This window comes from Oncorhynchus nerka, linkage group LG9b (assembly GCF_034236695.1).
Source record: "Oncorhynchus nerka isolate Pitt River linkage group LG9b, Oner_Uvic_2.0, whole genome shotgun sequence".
NCBI lineage: Eukaryota > Metazoa > Chordata > Actinopteri > Salmoniformes > Salmonidae > Oncorhynchus > Oncorhynchus nerka.
Window position 1 is genome coordinate 28,658,663 of NC_088424.1, and position 23,136 is coordinate 28,681,798.

General features: G+C 41.4%; 2 protein-coding genes across 3 annotated transcripts in view; one reads left to right on the forward strand and one right to left on the reverse strand.

Annotated features, from left to right (window-relative positions):
- Window positions 1-17,414, reverse strand: LOC115114553 (protein-L-isoaspartate O-methyltransferase domain-containing protein 1-like). Of its 2 annotated transcripts, XM_029642894.2 has the most exons (10): window positions 17,324-17,414; window positions 14,603-14,700; window positions 14,222-14,260; window positions 13,987-14,073; window positions 13,042-13,357; window positions 12,593-12,759; window positions 12,239-12,341; window positions 6,076-6,247; window positions 1,282-1,405; window positions 1-780 (listed from the first exon to the last, which is right to left on the reverse strand). In XM_029642894.2, the coding sequence occupies exons 5-10, from the start codon at window positions 13,179-13,181 to the stop codon at window positions 374-376; spliced, it is 1,113 nt and encodes a 370-aa protein (XP_029498754.1). In that variant the 5' UTR covers window positions 13,182-13,357; window positions 13,987-14,073; window positions 14,222-14,260; window positions 14,603-14,700; window positions 17,324-17,414; the 3' UTR covers window positions 1-373. The 2 variants fall into 2 exon arrangements, with proteins under 2 accessions (XP_029498754.1, XP_029498753.1); XM_029642893.2 differs by lacking the exon at window positions 14,222-14,260.
- LOC115114554 (uncharacterized) overlaps window positions 16,926-23,136 on the forward strand; it is a 14,086-nt gene continuing 7,875 nt past the window's right edge. The window contains exon 1 of the mRNA XM_029642896.2: window positions 16,926-17,665. Coding sequence (XP_029498756.1) covers window positions 17,383-17,665 — 283 coding nt within the window. The 5' untranslated portion in view covers window positions 16,926-17,382. The remainder of the gene's footprint in view (window positions 17,666-23,136) is intronic.

A 23,136-nucleotide genomic window follows, 5' to 3' on the forward strand; every position in this document is an offset into this window, starting at 1 on the left:
TATTGTTAACAAATATAGGTAGCATTTTATTTTATACAATTTCATTTCGTGACAATTTGTGATACAATCTACATCCTCAAAATACCATATTTGAAAAGGATTTTCCATTCAGTAGGATTTTAAATAAATCTTTGATATAAAAATTCAAAAGACAATCGATAACATCAAAACAAACATAACCATATCATAGTAACGATAGAAAATGATCCATGACGACCCAGGAAGTCTCAGTGTCCATTCCATGTTCATATTGAAGAAGAAAAATAATACTACATCATTCAGTACTGAAAAAAGAGAAAACAGGAGAATGAAGAAAAGCATCTCAGCAGGCATGGCATCCATGAGAACGGATGCCAGCAGGATGAGCAGTCAGTCATTTTCCTCTGTAGTATAACAGATAGGTCTTCAGCGTTTCAGGCAGAGGTAAAGTCATGATTTTGTCTCTCAGCACATTCACTGCCTTTAGTATCTCAACGCTGCCAATGTCTCTCTCCTCCTCCTGCTCCTTCTTCTCCTGCGCCTCTTGCTGCTCCTGGTCCTCCTTGTGCTGCTCCTGGTCAATCTGTTCGTCCTCCTCGCTCTCCATGGCTTGGGGGATCAGCTGGTTACCCACAAAGATGTACGTGTTAATGCGTCGCAGCCGGCAACGCCTGCGCTTGCGTTTCTGGGGCGCCCTCTGCACCAGACCTTTGTCAGGACATTCTTCATTGGTCAGATCTCGGAGGGTGCGGCGGATGTAGACGCGAGACAGGTCCTGAAGGCTCCTGACTGTCACTGGGGCTGAGGAGGAGGAGAGGACACGGACATGGATGGCAGGTTAAATCCCATTAGCCCAATAATATTTCAGTACGCAAGAGCTCGATTATAGGTTGGTCATTTGGATAAAATACTTCAAATACATTTATAGAAAAATAAGTAATGGAAAAATGTCATTACGGTTAATGAAATACTTAGAATGATGTACCAACCCACTGGGTAACTAAGCCTCTAGAGTCAAAGCAAAGTTTTTGTTAGAAATTGGCTCGTCTTAAATTTAAATAAATCCCTTGACTTGAAAAGTGTGGCTTACTTTAAACCTCAAAAGAGAGATAGAAAACAAAACAAAGGGGTAATAGTTCTGATATGTCTAGTTACAGAGAACAGAAAAAATGGTTTGTGTACAGAACAGTTATATAATCATTAGTGCACACCGTAGCAAAACTCTTGTATTTTTCTAGTTTGTTGCCTAGTGAATAAGACCCAATATTTAAAGTAGAACAGGGGATAGAGTAGATAACTCACGGAGCTCTACAGCATCAGGCTTGCTTCCCTCAGCTCTGTTCTTCTGGACCAGAGGTGCGAATGACACGGCCAGGATATTCTTACTCTCCCAGGAACACTGACCAGTCCTGGTGATCTGTATCAGCTGCAACCAGAAAATAAAGAGTGACAGTTCCTGTATAGCAACCACAATAACATCAGTCCATTGAGACAATGGAGAACATACCATGTTAACACCAATCCACTAGACAAATAAAATAACATTATATTGGTCGCATACCCAGTTTAGCAGGTTTTGTGTCGGGTGCAGCAAATGCTTTTGTTTCTAGTTGTAATCAATCAATGCAGTAAAAATCAACACGCACACAATAATCCAAAATGTAAAAAAATAATCCAAAATTTGGTTCATCAGTAGACACAGAGTATACCAAACACTAGGAACACCTTCCTAATATTAAGATGCACCCCCCACACACACTTTTGCCCTCAGAACAGCCTCAATTCATTGGGGCATGGACTCTACAGAGTGTCAAAAGCATCCCACTGATCCTGGCCCACGTAGAGTCCAATGCTTCCCACAGCTGTGTCAAGTTTTCTGGATGTCCTCTGGGTGGTGGACCATTCTTGATATACACGGAAAACTCTTGAGCGTGAAAAACTCAGCACTGTCGCAGTTCTTGACAAAAAACAGTGCACATGGCACCTACTACACTGTTTAAAAGGCACTTAAATATTTTGTCTTGCCCATTCACCCTCTGAATGGCACACACACACAATCGATTTCTCAATTGTCACAAGGCTTAAAAATGATTCTTTAACCTGTTTCCTTCACCAATGACTGAAGTGGATTTAACAAGTGACATCAATAAGGGATCATAGCTTTCACCTGGATTCACCTGGTCAGTCTATGTTATGAAAAGAGCAGGTGTTAATGTTTTGTATACTCAGTGTATATAAATAGTATGTAAACATTATTTAAGTGACCTGTGTTCCATGACTATGTACATAGGACAGCAGTCCCCAAGGTGCAGGGTAGAGTAGCCGGCAGATGACAGTGACTGAAGGTCAGAGTAGGGTACTGGGCAGAGAGGGCAGTGTACTGGGTGGAGAGTAGGGTACTGGGCAGAGAGGGCAAGGTACTGGGCAGAGAGGGCAGGGTACTGGGCAGAGAGGGCAGGGTACTGGGCGGAGGGCAGAGTACTGGGCGGAGGGCAGGGTACTGGGCGGAGGGCAGGGTACTGGGCAGAGGGCAGGGTACTGGGCGAAGGTCGTATAGTGGTGGCTGTTTAACAGTCTGATGGCCTGGAGATAAACAGCATCTATCAGTCCCTCGGTCCCAGCTTTGATGCACCTGTACTGTCTACGTCTTGTAGATGGTAGTGGGGTGAACAGGCCGTGGCTTGGGTGACTAAGGTCCTTGATCTTCTTGGCCTTGCTGCGACACTGGGTGCTATAGAGCTCCTGGAGGGCAGGCAGTGTTCCCCCGATGATGCGTTGGGCTGACCGTACCACCCTCTGGAGAGCCCTGAGGTTGCGGATGGTGCAATTGCTGTAGCAGGTGGTGATACAGTTGATAGGATGCTCTCAATTGTGCATCTGTAGAAGTTTGTGACAGACTTAGGGGCCAAGCCAAATTTCTTCAGTCTTGTGAGGTTGAGGGCGCTGTTGGCCTTCTTCACCACACTGTCGGTGTGAAGGGACCATTTCAGCTCCTTCATTTTGTTGACATTGATGGGGAAGTTATTTTTCTTGCACCACTCAACCCTGTAGGCTGTCTCGTCATTGTTGGTAATCAGGCCTACTACTGTTGTGTTGTCAGCAAACTTGATGATTGAGTTGGAGACGTGCGTGGCCACGCAGTCATGGGTGAGCAGGGAGTACAGGAGGGGCTGACCACAAACCATGTGGGGCCCGTGTTGAGGATCACCACAAATAGCTTTTTTTAAATGAAATATGACAATTACAGAAGTATTCAGACCCTTTACTCAGTACTTTATTGAACCATGTTTGGCAGCGATTACAGCCTTGAGTCTTCTTGGGTATGAAGCTACAAGCTTATTCGGAGGGTTTCTCCCATTCTTCTCTGCAGATCCTCTCAAGATCTGTCAGGTTGGATGAGGAGCGTTGCTGCACAGCTATTTTCAGGTCTCTCCAGAGAAGTTCGATCGGGTTTAAGTCCGGGCTCTGGCTGGCACACTCAATGACCGATCCTGTAGAGGTTTAAACACCAACCCACTAGACGCATACCAACCATGTTAACACCAACCCATTAGACGCATACCAACCATGTTAACACCAACCCACTAGATGCATACCAATCATGTTAACACCAACCCACTAGACGCATACCAACCATGTTAACACCAACCCATTAGACGCATACCAACCATGTTAACACCAACCCACTAGATGCATACCAATCATGTTAACACCAACCCACTAGACGCATACCAACCATGTTAACACCAACCCACTAGACGCATACCAACCATGTTAACACCAACCCACTAGACGCATACCAACCATGTTAACACCAACCCACTAGACGCATACCAACCATGTTAACACCAACCCACTAGACGCATACCAATCATGTTAACACCAACCCACTAGACGCATACCAACCATGTTAACACCAACCCACTAGACGCATACCAACCATGTTAACTCCAACCCACTAGATGCATACCAACCATGTTAACACCAAACCACTAGACACATACCAACCATGTTAACACCAACCCACTAGACGCATACCAACCATGTTAACACCAACCCACTAGACGCATACCAACCATGTTAACACCAACCCACTAGACGCATACCAATCATGTTAACACCATCATTCCACTAGACCAGAGGGTTATCCTACGAATCAGGTTTGAGGAGATAGCGAGGCAACTTTGGTCAACTCCGAGTTCAACTGCGGACTCCAATACAAAAGTGGCTGACCTTTCAGCCAGGTAAATTTTTATGGCAATGAATCCTTCAATAATAACCTGCTCCGGTCAGGCTAACTCACGACTGACTCCGCTTACCCTGAATGAAATGATTGAGCTGCGAGTTGATGACAAATGAAATCAGATTCCATCCCCCTTGCAAAGAATTTGCGTCATCATCACCTTCATTTGAGGAAGACTGATTAAATATTTTATTCATCAAATGTTTATTTGGTGTAAAAAAAAATAGTGTTGGAATATATCACATTACACATTTAGTAAAGATAGAATGCATTTAAAACTTCACGCAATGTAATACCGTTGTATGACTTTATAATTAAAAAAAATATTGATATGTGTTGGAGAAAAAGGTGTTTGTGCACACCAAAGAAGGCATTACAAGTAAGTCATAAAATAAAGACGGCGCTTCTGAAAGCCTATTTCACACCATAGCCTGCTGAATTTGCAAGATACATTTCCTTTCATTTTGATTTGGGCACAAATGAAAATTTCTCACTCACCCGCCCATGGATTTATGTTTCAGCATTGTCTGAATGAAGAGTTCGGCATTTGACTAGCCATGTGTGACATGCACGAGCAGTCACAAGCCTGCTAGAGTTAGCGGCAGGTGGACAATCAATATCAACCGTGGTAATACGGAGGAAGCCTGAGCTGGAATGTGAATCTAACTTGAAGCTGGTTAGCTTTAGAAAACCCAGAGTAGATCTAGCTTGCAGTGTCGGATATCCCTCAGGGGTCCCCAATTACATTCAGCTGCAGACCAATTTTTTCTTGAGCGGATGGTCAGGGGGCCAGAACACAATTATAAACTATTTGTACACTTCAAAATGAATGCAAGAAGCCCAAACAGATATAGTATTTGACAAAAACAGAATCATTCAAATCCTTGATTTCATTGGGATACGATCACGTATGCCTCTCTATTTATGCGTGGGAATACTTAAAATCACTGAGCTGATTTCTTGGTAATTTGACAGTCTTAATCTTCAACAACAATTTAGGATGTTTTTTATTTTATTAGAACGCTTGGGGGGGCCAAATAAAAATCATGTCGAATTTGGAGTACACAGCACTAGACAATGGAAAAGTTACACCAATCATAATAACACCACCACCAATACACCAAGACAAGAGGGACAACAATCACATGTATTATATGCATCTTCAGTTCCACACCAGAAAGAGACATGGGTGCCTTCAAATATCTACTTGACAAAAAGCTGGTTTTGGCCATCACATGGAGGTGTTGATCCAGAGAAACTGTGGTGGACCTGAGCTTCTAAGCTGCCTCAGCCATTGGCCTCAATTCTCCATATCAAAACCTCCCCCCCTCTTTATTGCACCACCATACAAACCTGGCAATGCAGGAGTTCCAACTGTTTCCTGAAAAACAACATAAGCAGCTAGACTTTCCATTTCACAAGATGACAGACTGTGTGGGCTTGTGCAAGCCCTTCAAAAATGTTATTTCTCTGCTTGAGTGCCACACAACGTCATCCTTTTTCTAAAGTGTTTTTGCTATTTTCCAATTTGTTAGAGGACAAAATAGACCAGACTGATGGCGTAAGTACCAGTTCAGGGCCTTCTGAGGAACAATAACGATGGCTGGGTATCGTAACATCATTGGTCATGCAGGCCAGGGCTGTATCACTAACAGCATCCCAAATGGCACCCTATTACATATATAGTGCACTTCTTTAGATCAGGGCCCATAGTGCTCTGATCAAAAGTATTGCACTATATAGTGAATAAGTTGCGACTTCAGACGCAGCCTCTGATTACCAACGCAGAAGGCACCATCATGAATAATGATGTTTATAATATCTGCATTATTCAGAGACGTTCTACCGCTTACCTGATCCTCTATAGGCATCACTAGAATACCCCCAACTTTGAGCAGGATTTTCATGTAATTTTCATGATCCTTCTGCACCCCCGCACCACAGTAGATACGGTCGTATTGGTGACTGTCTGACGAGATCTCCAGACAGTTGCCCACCACAAAGATGGGTTCACAGAACTCAAACCTGACAAAAACAAAATAAAGTAAAAAGGTAATAAAAGCAAGCCAAAAGGCATCCACGAAAAATGTGTTTTTCAATCAGTCAGAAATAATGTAAAAAAGATTTCAAAGCCTTAAAATGTATTCAAATGGCAAGACACGTCTTAAAAGATGCTGTCCAGGATCTTTAGCACTTACAAATTCGTAACATATTGTATGAATTAGTATCTGTAACATACATTAGGAATTGAAAATAAATTATATATGTACAAGTAAAAAGTTTGGACACACCTACTCATTCAAGGGTTTTTCTTTATTTTTACTATGTTTTACATTGTAGAATAATAACTATGAAATAACACAAATGGAATCAAGTAAATAAAAATGTGTTAAACAACTCAAAATATATTTGAGATTTGAGATTCTTCAATGTAGCCACCCTTTGCCTTGATGACAGCGTCGCACACTCTTGGCATTCCCTCAACCAGCTTCGAGGTAGTCACCTGGATTGCATTTCAATGGACAGGTGTGCCTTGTTAAAAAAGTGAATTTGTGGAATTTCTTTCCTTCTTAATGCATTTGAGCTAATCAGATGTGTTGTGACAATAAGGGAAGATACAGAAGATTGCCCTATGTGGTAAAAGTCCATGTCCATATTATGGCAAGAACAGCTCAAATAAGCAAAGAAAAATGACAGACCATCATTACTTTAAGACATGAAAGTCAGTAAATCCTGAACATTTCAAGAAATTCTGAAGTTTCTTCAAGCGCAGTCGTAAAAACCATCAAGCGCTATGATGAAACTGGCTCTCATGAGGACCGCCACCGATTTATTTAGAATTCAAGGCACACTTAACGAAAACGGCTACCACAGCATTCTGCAGCAATATGCCATCCCATCTGGTTTGCACTTAGTGGGACTATCATTTGTTTTTCAACAGGACAATGACCCAACACACCTCCAGACTGTTTAAGGGCTACTTGACCAATAAGGAGAATGATGGAGTGCTGCATCAGATGACCTCACCGATGGTTTGGACCGCAGAGTGAAGGTAAAGCATCCAACAAGTGCTCAGCATATGTGAGAACTCCTTCAAAGACTGTTGGAAAGCATTCCTCATGAAGCTGGTTGAGAGAATACCAAGAGTGTGCAAAGCTGTCATCAAGTCAAAGGGTGGCTACTTTTAAGAATCTCAAATATATTTGAATTAGCTTAAGACTTTTTTGGTTACTACATGATTCCATAAGTGTTATTTCCTAGTATTTGTCTTCACTATTATTTTACAATGTAGAAAATAGTAAAAAATAAAGAATAACGCTGGAATGAGTAGGTGTGTCCAAACTTTTGACTGGTACTAAACTCAGCAAAAAAAAAAAAAGTCCTCTCACTGTCAACTGTGTTTATTTTATGTGCAAATATTTGTACGAACATAACAAGATTCAACAACTGAGACATAAACAAGTTCCACAGACATGTGACGAACAGACATGGAATAATGTGTCCCTGAACAAAGGGGGGTCAAAATCAAAGTAACAGTCAATGCAGCTGGTGGCCACACCAGATACTAAGTACTGCAGTGCATCTCCTCACAGTTCTTGCTGTGAGATGTTACCCCGCTCTTCCACCACGGCACCTGCAAGTTCCCGGACATTTCTGGGGGGAATGGCCGAAGCCCTCACCCTCTGATCCAACAGGTCCCAGACGTGCTCAATGGGATTGAGATCCGGGCTCTTGGCTGGCCATGGCAGAACACTGACATTCCTGTCAGGAAATCACGCACAGAACGAGCAGTATGGCTGGTGGCATTGTCATGCTGGAGGGTCATTTCAGGATGAGCCTGCAGGAAGGGTACCACATGAGAGAAGATGTCTTCCCTGTTACGCACAGCGTTGAGATTGCCTGCAATGACAACAAGCTCAGTCAAATGATGCTGTGACACACCGCCCCAGACCATGACGGACCCTCCACCTCCAAATCGATTCCGCTCCAGAACACAGGCCTCGGTGTCAACGCTCATTCCTTCGACGAGAAACGCAAATCCGACCATCACCCTTGGTGAGACAAAACCGCGACTCGTCAAAGAGCACTTTTTGCCAGTCCTGCCTGGTATAGCGACGGTGGGTTTGTGCCCATAGGCGACGTTGTTGCCAGTGATGTCTGGTGAGGACCTGCCTTACAACAGGCCTACAAGCCCTCAGTCCAGCCTCTCTCAGCCCATTGCGGACAGTCTGAGCACTGATGGAGGGATTGTGCGTTCCTGGTGTAACTCGGGCAGTTGTTGCCATCCTGTACCTGTCCCACAGATGTGAGGTTTGGATGTACCGATCCTGTGCAGGTGTTGTTACACGTGGTCTGCCACTGCGAGGACAATCAGCTGTCTGCCCTGTCTCCCTGTAGTGCTGTCTCAGGCGTCTCACAGTACGGACATTGCAATTTATTGCCCTGGCCACATCTGCATTCTTCATGACTCCTTGCAGCATGCCTAAGGCACGTTCACGCAGGTGAGCAGGGACCCTGGGCATCTTTCTTTTGGCGTTTTTCAGTCAGTAGAAAGGCACTGAGTTTGAAGCTAGACCTTGAAATACATCCACAGGTACACCTCCAATTGACTCAAATTATGTCAATTAGCCTATCAGAAGCGTCTAAAGCCATGACATAATTTTCTGGAATTTTCCAAGCTGTATAAAAGGCACAGTCAACTTAGTGTATGTAAACTTCCGACCCATTAGAATTGTGATACAGTGAATTATAAGTGAAATAATCTGTCTGTAAACAATTGTTGGAAAAATGACTTGTGTCATGCACAATTTAGAGGTCCATTTCAATTAATATTTTTGGTTTATATAAAATGTACCCATGGGATGCCACTCAAAAGAAAAACAAAAGTAAGAAATACATAGAGTTTAAATAACAATAAATTCAGTATTAACCCACCCCCCCAAAACAATATACAAGTGGGCCTCCACCCCGAACCAACATGTCTCCATCCAACCACAGTATATTTGTCCAGGCCTCAATTGTTCCTCGACTATCACCATTAGTTATTGCTGTCGATAATTCTAATGTTTTAATATCTAATAGTAACTGTATCCACTGGCAAATTGGGAAAGAGTGAGGTGAATGCCATAGAAGAGCCAACATCAGTAATTGTCTTTGATTGATTGAGAGATTCAAGGAGCTATCATCATTAAGTAACATGGTAGATGAAAAGCATTAAACTGCAGGGCACTCCCACATGATATGAAGGAATGTGCCTACTTGATTTAGGGGACACAGTGAACAGTTGGGACGAATGTCATCGTAGAATGTTTCCTCTGTCTTAAATACAGTCTGTGAACAAACGTAAAATGTTTAAGTTTATGGTTTAGATTACAGGATGCCAATGTCATATATTAACATATTCTGTTCCAGTTAAAAGGGTTGTTCAGATTCAATTAGATCTGGGGCCCATACTTTCTTTATGGCTAACTCCCAAAAGTTGTTTATATATTATAGAGATCAGTCCTTTTGGGAGCCCAGATAATGTATTTTTAAATCCCATAATTGGATGGGTTTCCCAAGGGCCTCCATAGGCTATCATAGCTGACTTCAATTGTAAATATATACATAACCAAAATATAAACGCAACAATCAACAAACATTTTGTTTTGAGTTACAGTTCATTTAAGGAAATAAGTCAGTTGAAATAAATTCATGAAACGTGGGACCAACACTTTACATGTTGCGTTCATATTAATGTTCATTGTAGTAAAATATAATCTGTGTATAATGAAATGAGTGATCAGTAGATTTGAAAGAATGTGTGTTCTTTCCTTCGATTGATGATTTGCCTTGGGCAGGGGTTCCATGGATAATAAAAATAGCAAAGTAGAAATTGGATCGCCTTGTCTGCTGCTTCTATTGATTCTGAAAGGAGAGGAGCAGATATTGCCTGTTATAACTATGGCTGAGGAATTGGCATATAGCATTTTAATCATATTAATGAAATTGGAGACAATTCCCATAGGTTCTAAGACAGACCAGAGATGACCATTCTAGTCTATTAAAAGCTTTTTCTGCATCGAGCGATTAAGCAGCCCAAGGAGCTGTATGTGTTTAAGATCTGTAATAATCGATGGAGGTTATCCAAGTAAAAACTTTTTTTAACAAACCCATCCTAATTGATTACAAAATTTGAAATAGAGCTCAGAAGAAATACCATCCCATCCAGGTCATTTGCCTTTATTTGTGCTATCCAATGCCCTTTTGAGTTCATTGACAGAGATTTGGGCTCCCAGCGAGGTGGCTTCCTCTGTTGAGAGAAGAGGAGTTATTATTATTTTAGAAAGGATAGTCTGGCTTGGTGTGGATTTAAAATCAGAGGTGTACAATTCTTTATAGAAGCGGGAGAATCTTTGATTCATTTGGGTTCTGATAGTAATTCCCCTATTTCAGATTCAATAGTTGCTATATCAGCTAATTGATCATTATTGCATAGCTTTTTGGCCAGTAAACGACGGACGATTTCCATGGAATTAATGGTTGAGTCTGACTCGATGAATGGAAAATTCTGCTCTCTGTATTATTAATAAATTAAGCTCGGTCTTGACTTAGAAAAGAGTGTTTGTTGAGAACACTAACGCAAATAACAACATTTCCAATTCTGCTATCTTTTTAAATTGTGATTTATTCAACACAGATGCAAATGCAGTTCCATTATTTTTTATAAAATCTTTGATGGCATCCCGTAGAGTCCGGTGTTCATCGACTGAATCTTTATTGATCATTATGAATTCATTTAGTTCAATTTCAAATTGATCACAGAATGTAGGAGTTTGTAGTAATGAAACATTGAAACGCCATCTTGTTGCGTAGGAGATTCTGAAATTTTAAGTTGGCAGTAGTAAGCATGGTGGTCAGTAGTTGTAGACTGTAGTTGGTCTTATCAGATTTGTCGCGCATGTCCAAAATGGCATTCATGTCTGTCCCGATAACCAGATGGAATTCAGTTAATTTTGACAATATGCTGTTCAGAGAATCAAAAAATGTAGGATCATGAGTTTGGAGTGTACACATGAATAAAAGGCCATTTTCTTTCCATTATGTATACATTTAAGGAAAGTGATTCCGCCTTCTTGGCCTTCATCTTTACCCAAGATGGTGATTTTCAGTTTCTTATGTATCATTATGATTACACCTTTAGTTCTGTTTGGGGCTGATGAAAAAGCAGCCAGTTTGTACAAATGGTTCTCTATTCTATGTGCACCCTTTTAGAGTAGGTGTGTTTCTTGGAGCATTGCCATAACAATATGGTTTCTTGCATCAAGACAGCTGGAACATTTGATAGGACTATTAAGGTCTTTCAAATTCCAAGAGAGAATAGCTAGCGTTGCCATTGTTTTTCAAAAAACAATTCATTATTAATGATGAATCTTTAGTGTTAATAAGCCTATGGATGTGAAACAAAATCAGGACCTGCACTGTCATTACAGGGTTGCAGCATAACGGTGAGTGGCAGCTTTACATATGAAATCTCTAAAGCAGAATATTTTGGGGGTTATTGAGAAAGAAAGAAAAAGTAAAACATAAAATAAGTAACCATTTAACCTTTCAGACCTTTAAAGTTAAGTTTGCAGACTTGTTGAGTTAGGGTGGGTAATGAAGAAAAATAAAGGAAAAAAGTATTTATATTATGTGCTCTATACTATTTCCAAAAAAAGAAAGACGGTATCTACAAGAAATGCAGTCTATAATCTAGATCTTCACAATAGTTAATCATGGCCTGTAGGCCAAGTCCTCCCTGGGTGATACATTTAGTAGCGGAAACGGGGGGAAAGTCACAAAAAAAAAAGAAAAAAAAAGCTGAAATTATACAAAAGCTCTGGAGCATCACTGTAAGGCAATTTCCATGTCTGAAAATTGGCAGGCAGAAAAATACTAACTGAACTGCATCTAGTTATTTAACCAGAGTTTCACTGCATGCACCATTACACCCTATATAACATGTGTAACGTTTTGATTAAGCTTCCAACTCACTTATCAAAGCTGTCACTATTCTTGATGAAGTCATCTAGTTTCTCCTTGGCGTATTCCACCACATCCGTATGGAGCTCCACTCCATGGTTCACACCAAATGGACCTGCAAAAAAACTATTAAAAGTTCATTTGCAGTGATTACACATCACTTACGACCGGTTAGGTGGGTCTGCGTTTGACTTCGTATGCTATCCATGTGTGTTGCCTTGTGTTGTTTAAGCATAGGTTAACTCATTAGGGCTAGAGCATTGATGTATACCATCACCATATAATCGTTAATCAAGATTTAAATGAATATCTCAACACATCATAGAGAGGGAAAATATTGAATTAAACAAACAGAGGCATCGTTACCTATTATGAGTCCCACCATGGTGCTGAGGTATCCAGTCCCACTGCCCAGATTGAGGAAGGACAGTCCCTGCTGGAGCTTCAGAGCCTCCATCACCTCAGAGTAGATACAGGGGGCAGAAAGGTGGATGTTGCCATGCTTCCACGCCAGGTCCTTATAGGCATTGTCCCTGTAGTGTAGGTAAGGAGATGGAACACCCTTATGTTAGCTCCAGGAAAATGTTTACTAAGATAAAACAATTTTGTACAGAGCATTATAGGTACCAAGGTTGGGGCAATACCTTTTCAATTCAGTTGATTCAGGAAATAAACTGAAATTCACATTGTATGTTTTGCTTATGAGAAAAATGAGGAATTGGAATTTCTGTTTACTTCCTGAATTGAAATGGACCCCAAACCTGATGTTGATAAAACTGGATAGGTTGTATAGAGCATTAAGGGTAGTATAGTACCTGTAGCCATCCAGGTAGTAGTCCCCGCGGTCTATGGCCCTGAAGGCCTGCTCCACGCGACCTGTACGGATGTACTGCGCCTCCTTCAGGTTGTCAATCAGATCATTGTTGTCCTCCCCGGCACTCACTGCACCCCCCATGGCAAGAAAGAAACGGTAGAGCAAAAAGAGGGTGCAAAACTCTTCTTTCCACAAGTGGAACACTGTGTTGTCTTCTTAGCGGGGCATGGAGCGATGAAGAGGACAGTGGGACACCTGAGGGACTTGTGTTCTTCTTTCCTGAGGGCCACTTCACACCATTGTCATATCAAGATAGGCTAACCCCAGGGAATTGAGAGAGAGGGAGACAATGATAAAAGAGAGATAAGATGATATGTGTAGCAGGGGGTGTCAGTCTATGGAGAAACCATAACTACGCAGCCTAGAGGTCAATACCCATGTTTCTACAGTGCAAAGCAAGCAACTATGGAGAAAAATATATGTTGTGAATTTCTGTGTAAGCACATGAAGCTAGTGGTAACCAAAATTGTTAGGAGTTCATTGATATTAACTACAATGAGATCTTCATTAATAATTCTGTAAAACTGATGAAGTATAGTGTCCTGTTTTTATGAAGCGTGAAAAACACTGCGGGACGGGTAGCTACTTATCATTTCAGTTACTAAAAAACATAAGTGAAAAACCTAGCATGACTCGAATGAGTATGGTCTGTGAGGAGATCATAAAGCCCATCTACAGTGTATGAAAGACGGGGCAGAGGAAGACACATTTTGAATTCTCTATCAGCCTTCTCAGCATCTCCACCTAACACATCTGAGTCAGCTAATAAAGATTGTATTCAGAGGTGACATTGTAGTACAGTAGCTAGTAGGGCTTGTGGAGAAGTAATTTTCCATTGGCTCTTCTTTCACACACTGGCAAAAATAAATAATTGATTCATTCTCACCCTTGTATGATAGTACTGTGTTACAGGAGCAGATTTTTGTTCTGGTTTTATTCATCCATCCCTGAAATGCATAGTCCTTTGAGTTTTCTGCAACCAAAAAAAAGGGCTGTCAAAATGGGTCAAGCAGTAAAGGACTGAGTAGAGTACTGCACTGCAGCCATGCATGCTGCTGCTGACAAGCCTATGACTTGTCTTAAACATACAGACAGAGAAGGGTGGGAGCTAATTTAGTTACCTAAAATAGGTACATGTGGTTTGAACTTGACCTGAAATCCTGCAATAGATTCAGATAACCTAGTTAGCTAAATATACACACAGAGAGAAATGATATTCGCCTATGCATTAAACACCTATGTTCAGGGCTGCATTCAGTTGGGCACAAAGTTGTGGACCGTTCAAATAAGCCAGAAAAATTCCATGTAGAACAAACACACCTCTAACAAGTAGAAGATGGCGCCGGGGAAGATGGCAGATGTTTTACGTGCCCCCAACCGATTGTGTTTTTTTGTTTGCTTATTTGTAAAAAAAAAAGTTAACTTATTTTGTACATAATGTTGCCGCTACCGTCTCTTATGACCGAAAATAACTTCTAGACACCAGGACTGTGATTACTCACCACGGACAAGTAGAATCCTCTTTTTCCTTTCACAACTCTGACGAGCCCGACGCGAAGGATACACTGCTTCCTCGGGAACAGGCCCTGATCCCCGTGATCTGCGTGAAGAGGAGGTGGAGAAAGAGGGGACGAATGTCGGGCTACTTTCTGAGAATTCGTAGGCGATCGAATAAACCCCCACTTCCCTCCATTCTGCTAGCAAACGTGCACTCTTTGGACAATAAAATCGAAGAGTTACACGGAAGATGGAACTACCAACGGGACATTAAAAACTAACATCTTATACTTCACGGAGTCGTGGCTGAACGACGACAACATCAACATACAGCTGGCTGGTTATACGATGTACTGGCAGGATAGAACAGCGGCGTCTGGTAAGACAAGGGGCGGCAGTCTATGTATATTTGTAAACAACAGCTGGTGCACAATATCTAAGGAAGTCTTGAGCTATTGCTCGCCTGAGGTAGAGTATCGCATGATAAGCTGTAGACCACACTACCTACCGAGAGTTTTCATCTGTATTCTTTGTAGCTGTTTCATACCATCACAGTCAGAGGCTGGCACTAAGACAGCCAATACTTATTCCAATACTCTACTCAGCAAACGGGATGCAGTCTATCACAGTGCCATCCATTTTGTTACCAAAACACCTTATACCACCTGTATGCTCTAGTCGGCTGGCCTTCGCTACATATTCGTCGCCAGACCCACTGGCTCCAGGTCATCTATAAGTCTATGCTAGGTAAAGCTCCACCTTATCTCAGTTCACTGGTCACAATAACAACACCCACCTGTAACACACGTTCCAGCAGCTATATCTCACTGATCATTCCCAAAGCCAACACCTCATTTGGTCACCTTTCCTTCCAGTTCTCTGCTGCCAGTGACTGGAATGAATTGCAAAAATCGCTGAAGCTGGAGACTTTTATTTCCTTCACCAACTTTAAACATCAGCTATCTGAGCAGCTAACCGATCGCTGCAGCTGTACATAGTCCATCTGTAAATAGCCCACCCAATCTACCTACTTCATCCGGTTTTTATTTACTTTTCTGCTCTTTTGCACACCAGTATCTCTACTTGCACATCATCATCTGCTCATTTATCACTCCAGTGTTAATCTGCTAAATTGTCATTCTTCACTACTTTGGCTTATTTATTGCCTATCTCCTCATGCCTTTTGCACACATTGTATATAGACATTATTTTTTTCTACTGTGTTATTGACTTGTTTATTGTGTTATTGGCTTGTTTATTCCATGTGTAACTATGTGTTGTTGTCTGTGTCACACTGCTTTGCTTTATCTTGGCCAGGTCGCAGTTGTTCTCAACTAGCCTACCTGGTTAAATAAAGGTGAAATAAAAATAAATAAATAGAAACTGCCTTGTCCAGGGGCAGAACGACAGCCTTGTCAGATCAGGGATTTGATCCAGCAACCTGTTCTTTGACAATGCTCCAACCACTAGGCTACCTGCCTATTTTGGGTCAGTAGAAAGAAAAATCTACTTTTAATTCCCCTGCACTATTTACAGAGAGAATTGTCAAAGAACAGTAGACAGGCTGCCAGTAGCCTAATGTTCGAATTTTCGAACTAGTTTTCATTGGGAAGGCAGATACGGCGGTTTTTAAAGCAATCACTTTTGCATGTGAAAACACATAATCCTACTGACTACTCCACGTGCTCAATCTAGTTTAGGCTATATCACTCCTGGTTAGAGCCGATTTCGCCATGGGCATCGAACAGGCCACCAGGCTCACGCCCAGGAGGCAGCCCGGGTCCAAATCGAATGCAATCACCTTTCAGCCGGTCAAAACACGCATACCACGGATGACATTAATCGAAACCCACTCATTGACTAGTTCTCATCCACGATTGGCAGAATTATTTGAAGCCAATCAACTGCTTTCAGTTACCACACAGATTGGACGTTTTCCATCAAATCATCTTGCCCTGATATCTCAGCACTGCGTTTTGTGGAAAACAAAACAAAAAAACAGGAAATGGGCTAGCCTCTTTTCTGGTTAATTACCTTTCAAATTGATAACAATAACTGTTTAAAATATTACATTGAATTGAGCTTCATGATGTAAACTCGTTGGCTAGCTAAGAAACATCAACTTGCTAAATTACATACATTGGCTGAAACGGTGTTATGTTGCGTTATTTTAATCATACAACGCATGAAACAAACACGACATTGCAGACAATTTAACGTTACCTAGTTAACGTAACTAGCTAGGCTTTTAGCCACAACGAATGTCAGGTTAGTAGCTAAAAACGGTAGTGTCATGTAAGCAAGGCGTGACAAAACCAATTTCACAATGTTTGCGACATAGCTAATATCCATCAGCATTGCAGCAGGTTCGATAGTTAAATGTGGACCAAATAGCACGATACATATTGAACGTTGCCAGCTAACGCCAGGCTCCATTTAGTAGCAGTCGATGATGGCCATAATCAACTAACGTAGGCTAAACTAGCTAAGTATTAACGAAATCATTTGCAAAAATACATTGCGATTCGTGGTGAAAGGAAGTGGAGTTGACAGATGGACATTGGTGTAAACAGATGTCAATCGTCTCTAGAAATGAAGTTTTGAACACATGCAGGCCCAAACAGTCTGTGTGTCACCAATTCAGACAAAGCCATGGTAGTTAGCGAGTAGCCACTTTATAAAAGATAAAATGTCGACATTGCACTTTTAGATTGGAAAATACTCACAGCGCAGAGTCAATGGTTCAACGCAGTCCCAATAGCTATGGAGTTTGGGATTAGCAGCTATGGAGTTTGGGATTAGCAGCAATGCAGTCGGTTACACCACCTTCTCCGTTGTTATTGACTGGAATCCTTGCAAGAAATGGAAACAAAGACTGAACTTGTACTACTTAGCCAGAGGGATAAATGACAAGCCAGAGCCTAGGGAAATAGCAGTTTTTAGACGAGTTGGAGAGATCGCATATGCCGACCCGGAAAACAAGAAACTGGTCGAGGTGATGAAGGCATGGACAACTACTGTGTTCGAGAGACATTCATTTTGGGCACACAACTTCAATGAACAGGCAGGTATTGACAAGTGTATAAACCTTACTGAGAACACGCGGTTGTGAGTTCAAAGACACCGAGGATTTAACCCTAGCTAAGGCAATACATGTTTGCTGTACAAAATACATTACATCAACTCAGGCTACAGTACCAGTCAAAAGTTTGGACGCATCTACTCTTTATTTTTTACAATTTTCTACATTGTAGAATAGCAGCCAAAAAGTACTCAGCATATGTGGGAACTCCTTCAAGACTGTTGGAAAATCATTCCAGGTGAAGCTGGTTAAGATAATGCCAAGAGTGTGCAAAGCTGTCAAGGCAAAGGGTGGCTACTTTGAATAATCTAAAATATATTTTGAAATATATTTATATTTGTTTAACACTTTTTGGGGGTTACTACATGATTCCATGTGTTATTTCATAGTTTTGACATCTTCACTATTATTCTGCAATGTAGAAAATAGTGAAAATAAAGAAAAACACTTGAATGAGTAGGTGTGTCAAGTTTTGACTGATACTGTATGTTAGCTAGCAATAGCACAGAACAGTTTGTGCATGCTATGGAAGAAAAGGGCTGCCATTATACAATCACGAGCACAGTCAGAATAAAGGCCGCCCCCATGCTCAACCAGCGAGCAGCAGGCAAAGACTTGTGGAAAAACACACAAATCAAAGAGGTGTCCTGCATTCAATGTTGAATGTAAAAAATGTGGCAAGATAAATCACTTTGCAGCTGTGTGGAGGTCAAGGACAGATGTTGCTCCTTTTGAAACAGGTCAAGGAAGTGGACATGTTGTTCATAGGTGCAGTGACACAAGCGCTCAAAAAAGATGCTGGCTGGCACACAAACTTGCGTATAGGGGGACAGACAGTCAACTTTTCAGTTAGACACAGTAGCTGAAGCTTATGTGCTCCCACAAGCAATAGCTGACAAATTGCCCAAGCAATTCAACGTGAAAGAGACTGAGACTGTACTCATAGCCTATGGAGGCACCCGCATTAAACCAACGGGCATCATGATATTGCAAGTTGCCACGCGGCACAAACAAGCCCATCTACAGTTCTATGTTACAGATGCATCTGATACCACTACTAGGCAGAGGCCTGTGTGCAGCTTGACCTCATCAGAAAAATGTCAACAGTTGCATGCCATGCTCTGCCATGCTCCAAGAAGAGCTACTCAAGCCTCTTAAGGATCTGCCCCTTTTTTTTATTCACCTAAAATGACATACCCAAACCTAACTGCCTGTAGCTCAGGCCCTGAAGCAAGGATATGAATATTATTGGTACCATTTGAAAAAGTTTTTGGAAATGTGAAAGGGATGTAGGAGAATATAACACAGTAGATCTGGTAAAATATAATACAAAGAAAAAAACCAACTGTTCTTTTGTATTTTTTTTGTACCATCTTTGAAATGCAAGAAATTATTATTCCAGCCCTGGTGCAATTTAGAATTTGGCCACTAGATGGCAGCAGTGTATGTGCAAAGTTTTAGACTGATCCAATGAACCATTGTATTTCTGTAAAGAAAAAATGTATCAAGACTGCCCAAATGTGCCTAATTAGTTTATGAATAACTTTTCATGTTCAAAATTGGGCACTCTTCTCAAACAATAACATGCTATCATTTCACTATAATAACTACTGTAAATTGGACAGTGCAGTTAGATTAACAAGAATTTAATCTTTCTGCCAATATCAGATATGTCTATGTCCTGGGAAATGTTCTTGTTACTTACAACCTCATGCTAATCGCATTAGCCTACGTTAGCTCAGCTGTCCTGTGGATGGGACACCAATCCCAAAGAAGATGTATTAAAGGACTCTGAGTTTACAGGCCTGCACCACATCTACATTGATCCAAAAGTCCCTCCTGTTGTTCATGGATGTAGGAAAATCCCATATGATGTGCTTGACCAGCTGAAAGAGACATTGGACAGTCAAGAGCAGAGGGGTGTGGTCAGTACAGTAAGAAAACCGTCAGCGTGGTTGAAGCACCTTTGGCAGCAACTATAGCCTCGAGTCTTGGGTATGACGCTACAAGCTTGGCACCTGTATTTGGGGAGTTTCTCCCATTCTTCTCTGAAGATCGTCTCAAGCTCTGTCAGGTTGGATGGGGAGCATCTCTGCACAGCTATTGTCAGGTCTCTCCAAAGATGTTCTATCGTTCAAGTCCGGGCTCTGGCTGAAGCCACTTCTGCGTTGTCTTCGCTGTGTGCTTAGGGTCATTGTCCTGTTGGGAAGTGAACCTTCGCCCTATCTGAGGTCCCGGGTGCTCTGGAGCAGGTTTTCATCAAGGATCTCTCTGTACTTTGCTCTGTTCACCTTTCCCTTGGTCCTGACTAGTCTCCCAGTCTCTGTCGCTTAAAAACCTCCCCACAGAAGGATTCTGCCACCACCATACTTCACCGTAGGGATGGTGCCAGGTTTCCTCCAGACGTGATGCTTGGCATTCAGGCCAAAGAGTTCAATCTTGGTTTCATCAGACCAGAGAATCTTGTTTTTCATGGTCTGAGAGTCCTTTAGGTGCCTTTTGGTAAAATCCAAGCGGGCTGTCATGTGCCTTTTACTGAGGAGTGGCTTCTGTCTTGCCACTCTACTATAAAGGCCTGATTGGTGGAGTGCTGAAGAGATGGTTGTCCTTCTGGAAAGTTTTCCATTCTCCACAGAGGAACTTTGGAGCTCTGTCAGAGTGACCATCGGTTTCTTGGCCGCCTCCTTGACCAAGGCCCTTCTTCCCCGATTGCCTTGTTTGGACGGGCGGCCAGCTCTAGGAAGAGTCTTACGTGGTTCCAAACTTCTTCCATTTAAGAATGATTGAGGCCACTGTGTTCTTGGGGACCTTCAATGCTGCAGAAATGTTTTGGTACCCTTCCCCAGATCTGTGTCTCGACACAATCCTGTCTTGGAGCTCTACCGACAATTCCTTTGATCTCATGGCTTGGTTTTTTCTCTGACGTGCATTGTCAACTGTAGGACCTTATATTGACAGGTGTGTGTGCCTTTCCAAATCATGTCCAATCAACTGCATTTACAACAGGTTGACTCCAATGAAGTTGTAGAAACATTTCAAGGATGATCAATGGAAACAGGATGCACCTGAGCTAAATTTCGAGTCACATAGCAAAGGGTATGAATACTTATGTAAATAAGGTAAGTATGTGTTTATGTTTAATCAATTTGCAAAAATGTCTAAAAACCTGTTTTCTCTTTGTCATTATGAGATATTGTCTGTAAATTGATGAGGATTTTATTTATTTAATACATTTTATAATAAGGCTGTAACGTAACAAAATGTGGAAAAAGTCAAGGGGTCTGAATACATTCCGAATGTACTGTATGGTCTATGGACCAACGTCTTTCAACGCAATATTTTCAAGTATGTAAAACAACTGACCAGTAAACTTTAATGTGGGCGTGGGCTGGCACATAAATGTATATACACCAGTACACATGTTACAAACCCTGACAAGACTCAACATATGCAAGCATGTTCAGATTGACCACAAGGGAGCGCTACAACAAACACATATCTCTTGATCTGCTTGACTCAGTGTTGAAATTGGAAACCTGAGGTCTGGATTGTGATTCCTAGGATTTCAGTGACTACTTATTTTGAACTTTGTTTGTTTTATTCAAAAGGAGAAACACTTTTACATCCAAGGCTACAGATTACAGATTGAGAGACAGAGAAGTTTGTCATAAAGTGGCTGCAGCTTGCACCAGACAGAGGCAGACAGGAGAGGACTGAACACAGCAAGGAAAGGGCAGCTAGAACCAGAGACACACATAAACTCAGCAAAAAAATACATGTCCTCTCACTGTCAACTGCGTTTATTTTCAACCAACTTAACATGTGGTAATATTTGTATGAACATAAGATTCAACATGTGAGACAAACTGAACAAGTTCCACAGACATGTGACTAAAAGAAGTGGAATAATGTATCCCTGAACAAAGGGGGGTCAAAATCAAAAGTAACAGTCGGTATCTGGTAGAGGTCGACCGGTTATGATTTTTCAACGCCGATACGCCGAATTACAACCATACTGAATGAACACTTATTTTAACTTAATATAATACATCAATAAAAATCAATTTAGCCTCAAATAAATAATGAAACATGTTCAATTTGGTTTAAATAATGCAAAAACAAAGTGTTGGAGAAGAAAATAAAAGTGCAATATGTGCCATGTAAGAAAGCTAATGTTTAAGTTCCTTGCTCAGAACATGAGAACATATGAAAGCTGGTGGTTCCTTTTAACATGAGTCTTCAATATTCCCAGGTAAGAAGTTTTAGGTTGTAGTTATTATAGGAATTATAGGACTATTTCTCTCTATACCTTTTGTATTTCATATACCTTTGACTATTGGATGTTCTTATAGGCACTTTAGTATTGCCAGTGTAACAGTATAGCTTCCGTACCTCTCCTCGCTCCTACCTGGGCTCGAACCAGGAACACAACGACAACAGCCACCCTCGAAGCAGCGTTACCCATGTAGAGCAAGGGGAACACCTACTCCAAGTCTCAGAGCGAGTGACGTTTGAAACGTTATTAGCGCTCACCCCGCTAATTAGCTAAAGTGCTGTTTGAATTAATGCTTACGAGCCTGCTGCTGCCTACCATCGCTCAGTCAGACTGCTCCATCAAATCATAGACTTAATTATAACATAATAACACACAGAATTGCGAGCCTTAGGTCATTAATATGGTCGAATCCGGAAACTATCATCTTGAAAACAAGATGTTTATTCTTTCAGTGAAATATGGAACCGTTCCTTATTTTATCGGGTGGTATCCATCAGTCTAAATATTCCTGTTACATTGCACAACCTTCAATGTTATGTCATAATTACGTAAAATTCTGGCAAATTAGTTCGCAATGAGCCAGGCGGCCCAAACTGTTGCATATAGCCTGACTCTGCTTGCAATGAACGCAAGAGAAGTGACACAATTTCACCTGGTTGCCTGCTAACCTGGATTTATTTTAGCTAAATATGCAGGTTCAAAAATATATACTTTTGTGTATTGATTTTAAGAAAGGCATTGGTGTTTATGGGTAGGTATACGTTGGAGCAACGACAGTCCTTTTTCGCGAATGCGCACTGCATCGATTATATGCAACGCAGGACACGCTAGATAAATTAGTAATATCATCAACCATGTGTAGTTATAACTAGTGATTATGATTGATTAAGTTTAATGCTAGCTAGCAACTTACCTTGGCTTCTTACTGCATTCGCGTAACAGGCGGGCTCCTTGTGAGGCAGGTGGTTAGAGTGTTGGACTAGTTAACCGTAAGGTTGCAAGATTGAATCCCTGAGCTGACAAGGTAAAAATCTGTCGTTCTGCCCCTGAACAAGGCAGGGGCAGACCCACCGTCATTGAAAGTAAGAATGTGTTCTTAACTGACTTGCCTCGTTTCATAAAGATTAAATAAAATCGGCGTCCAAAATTACCGATTTCCGATTGTTATGAAAACTTGAAAT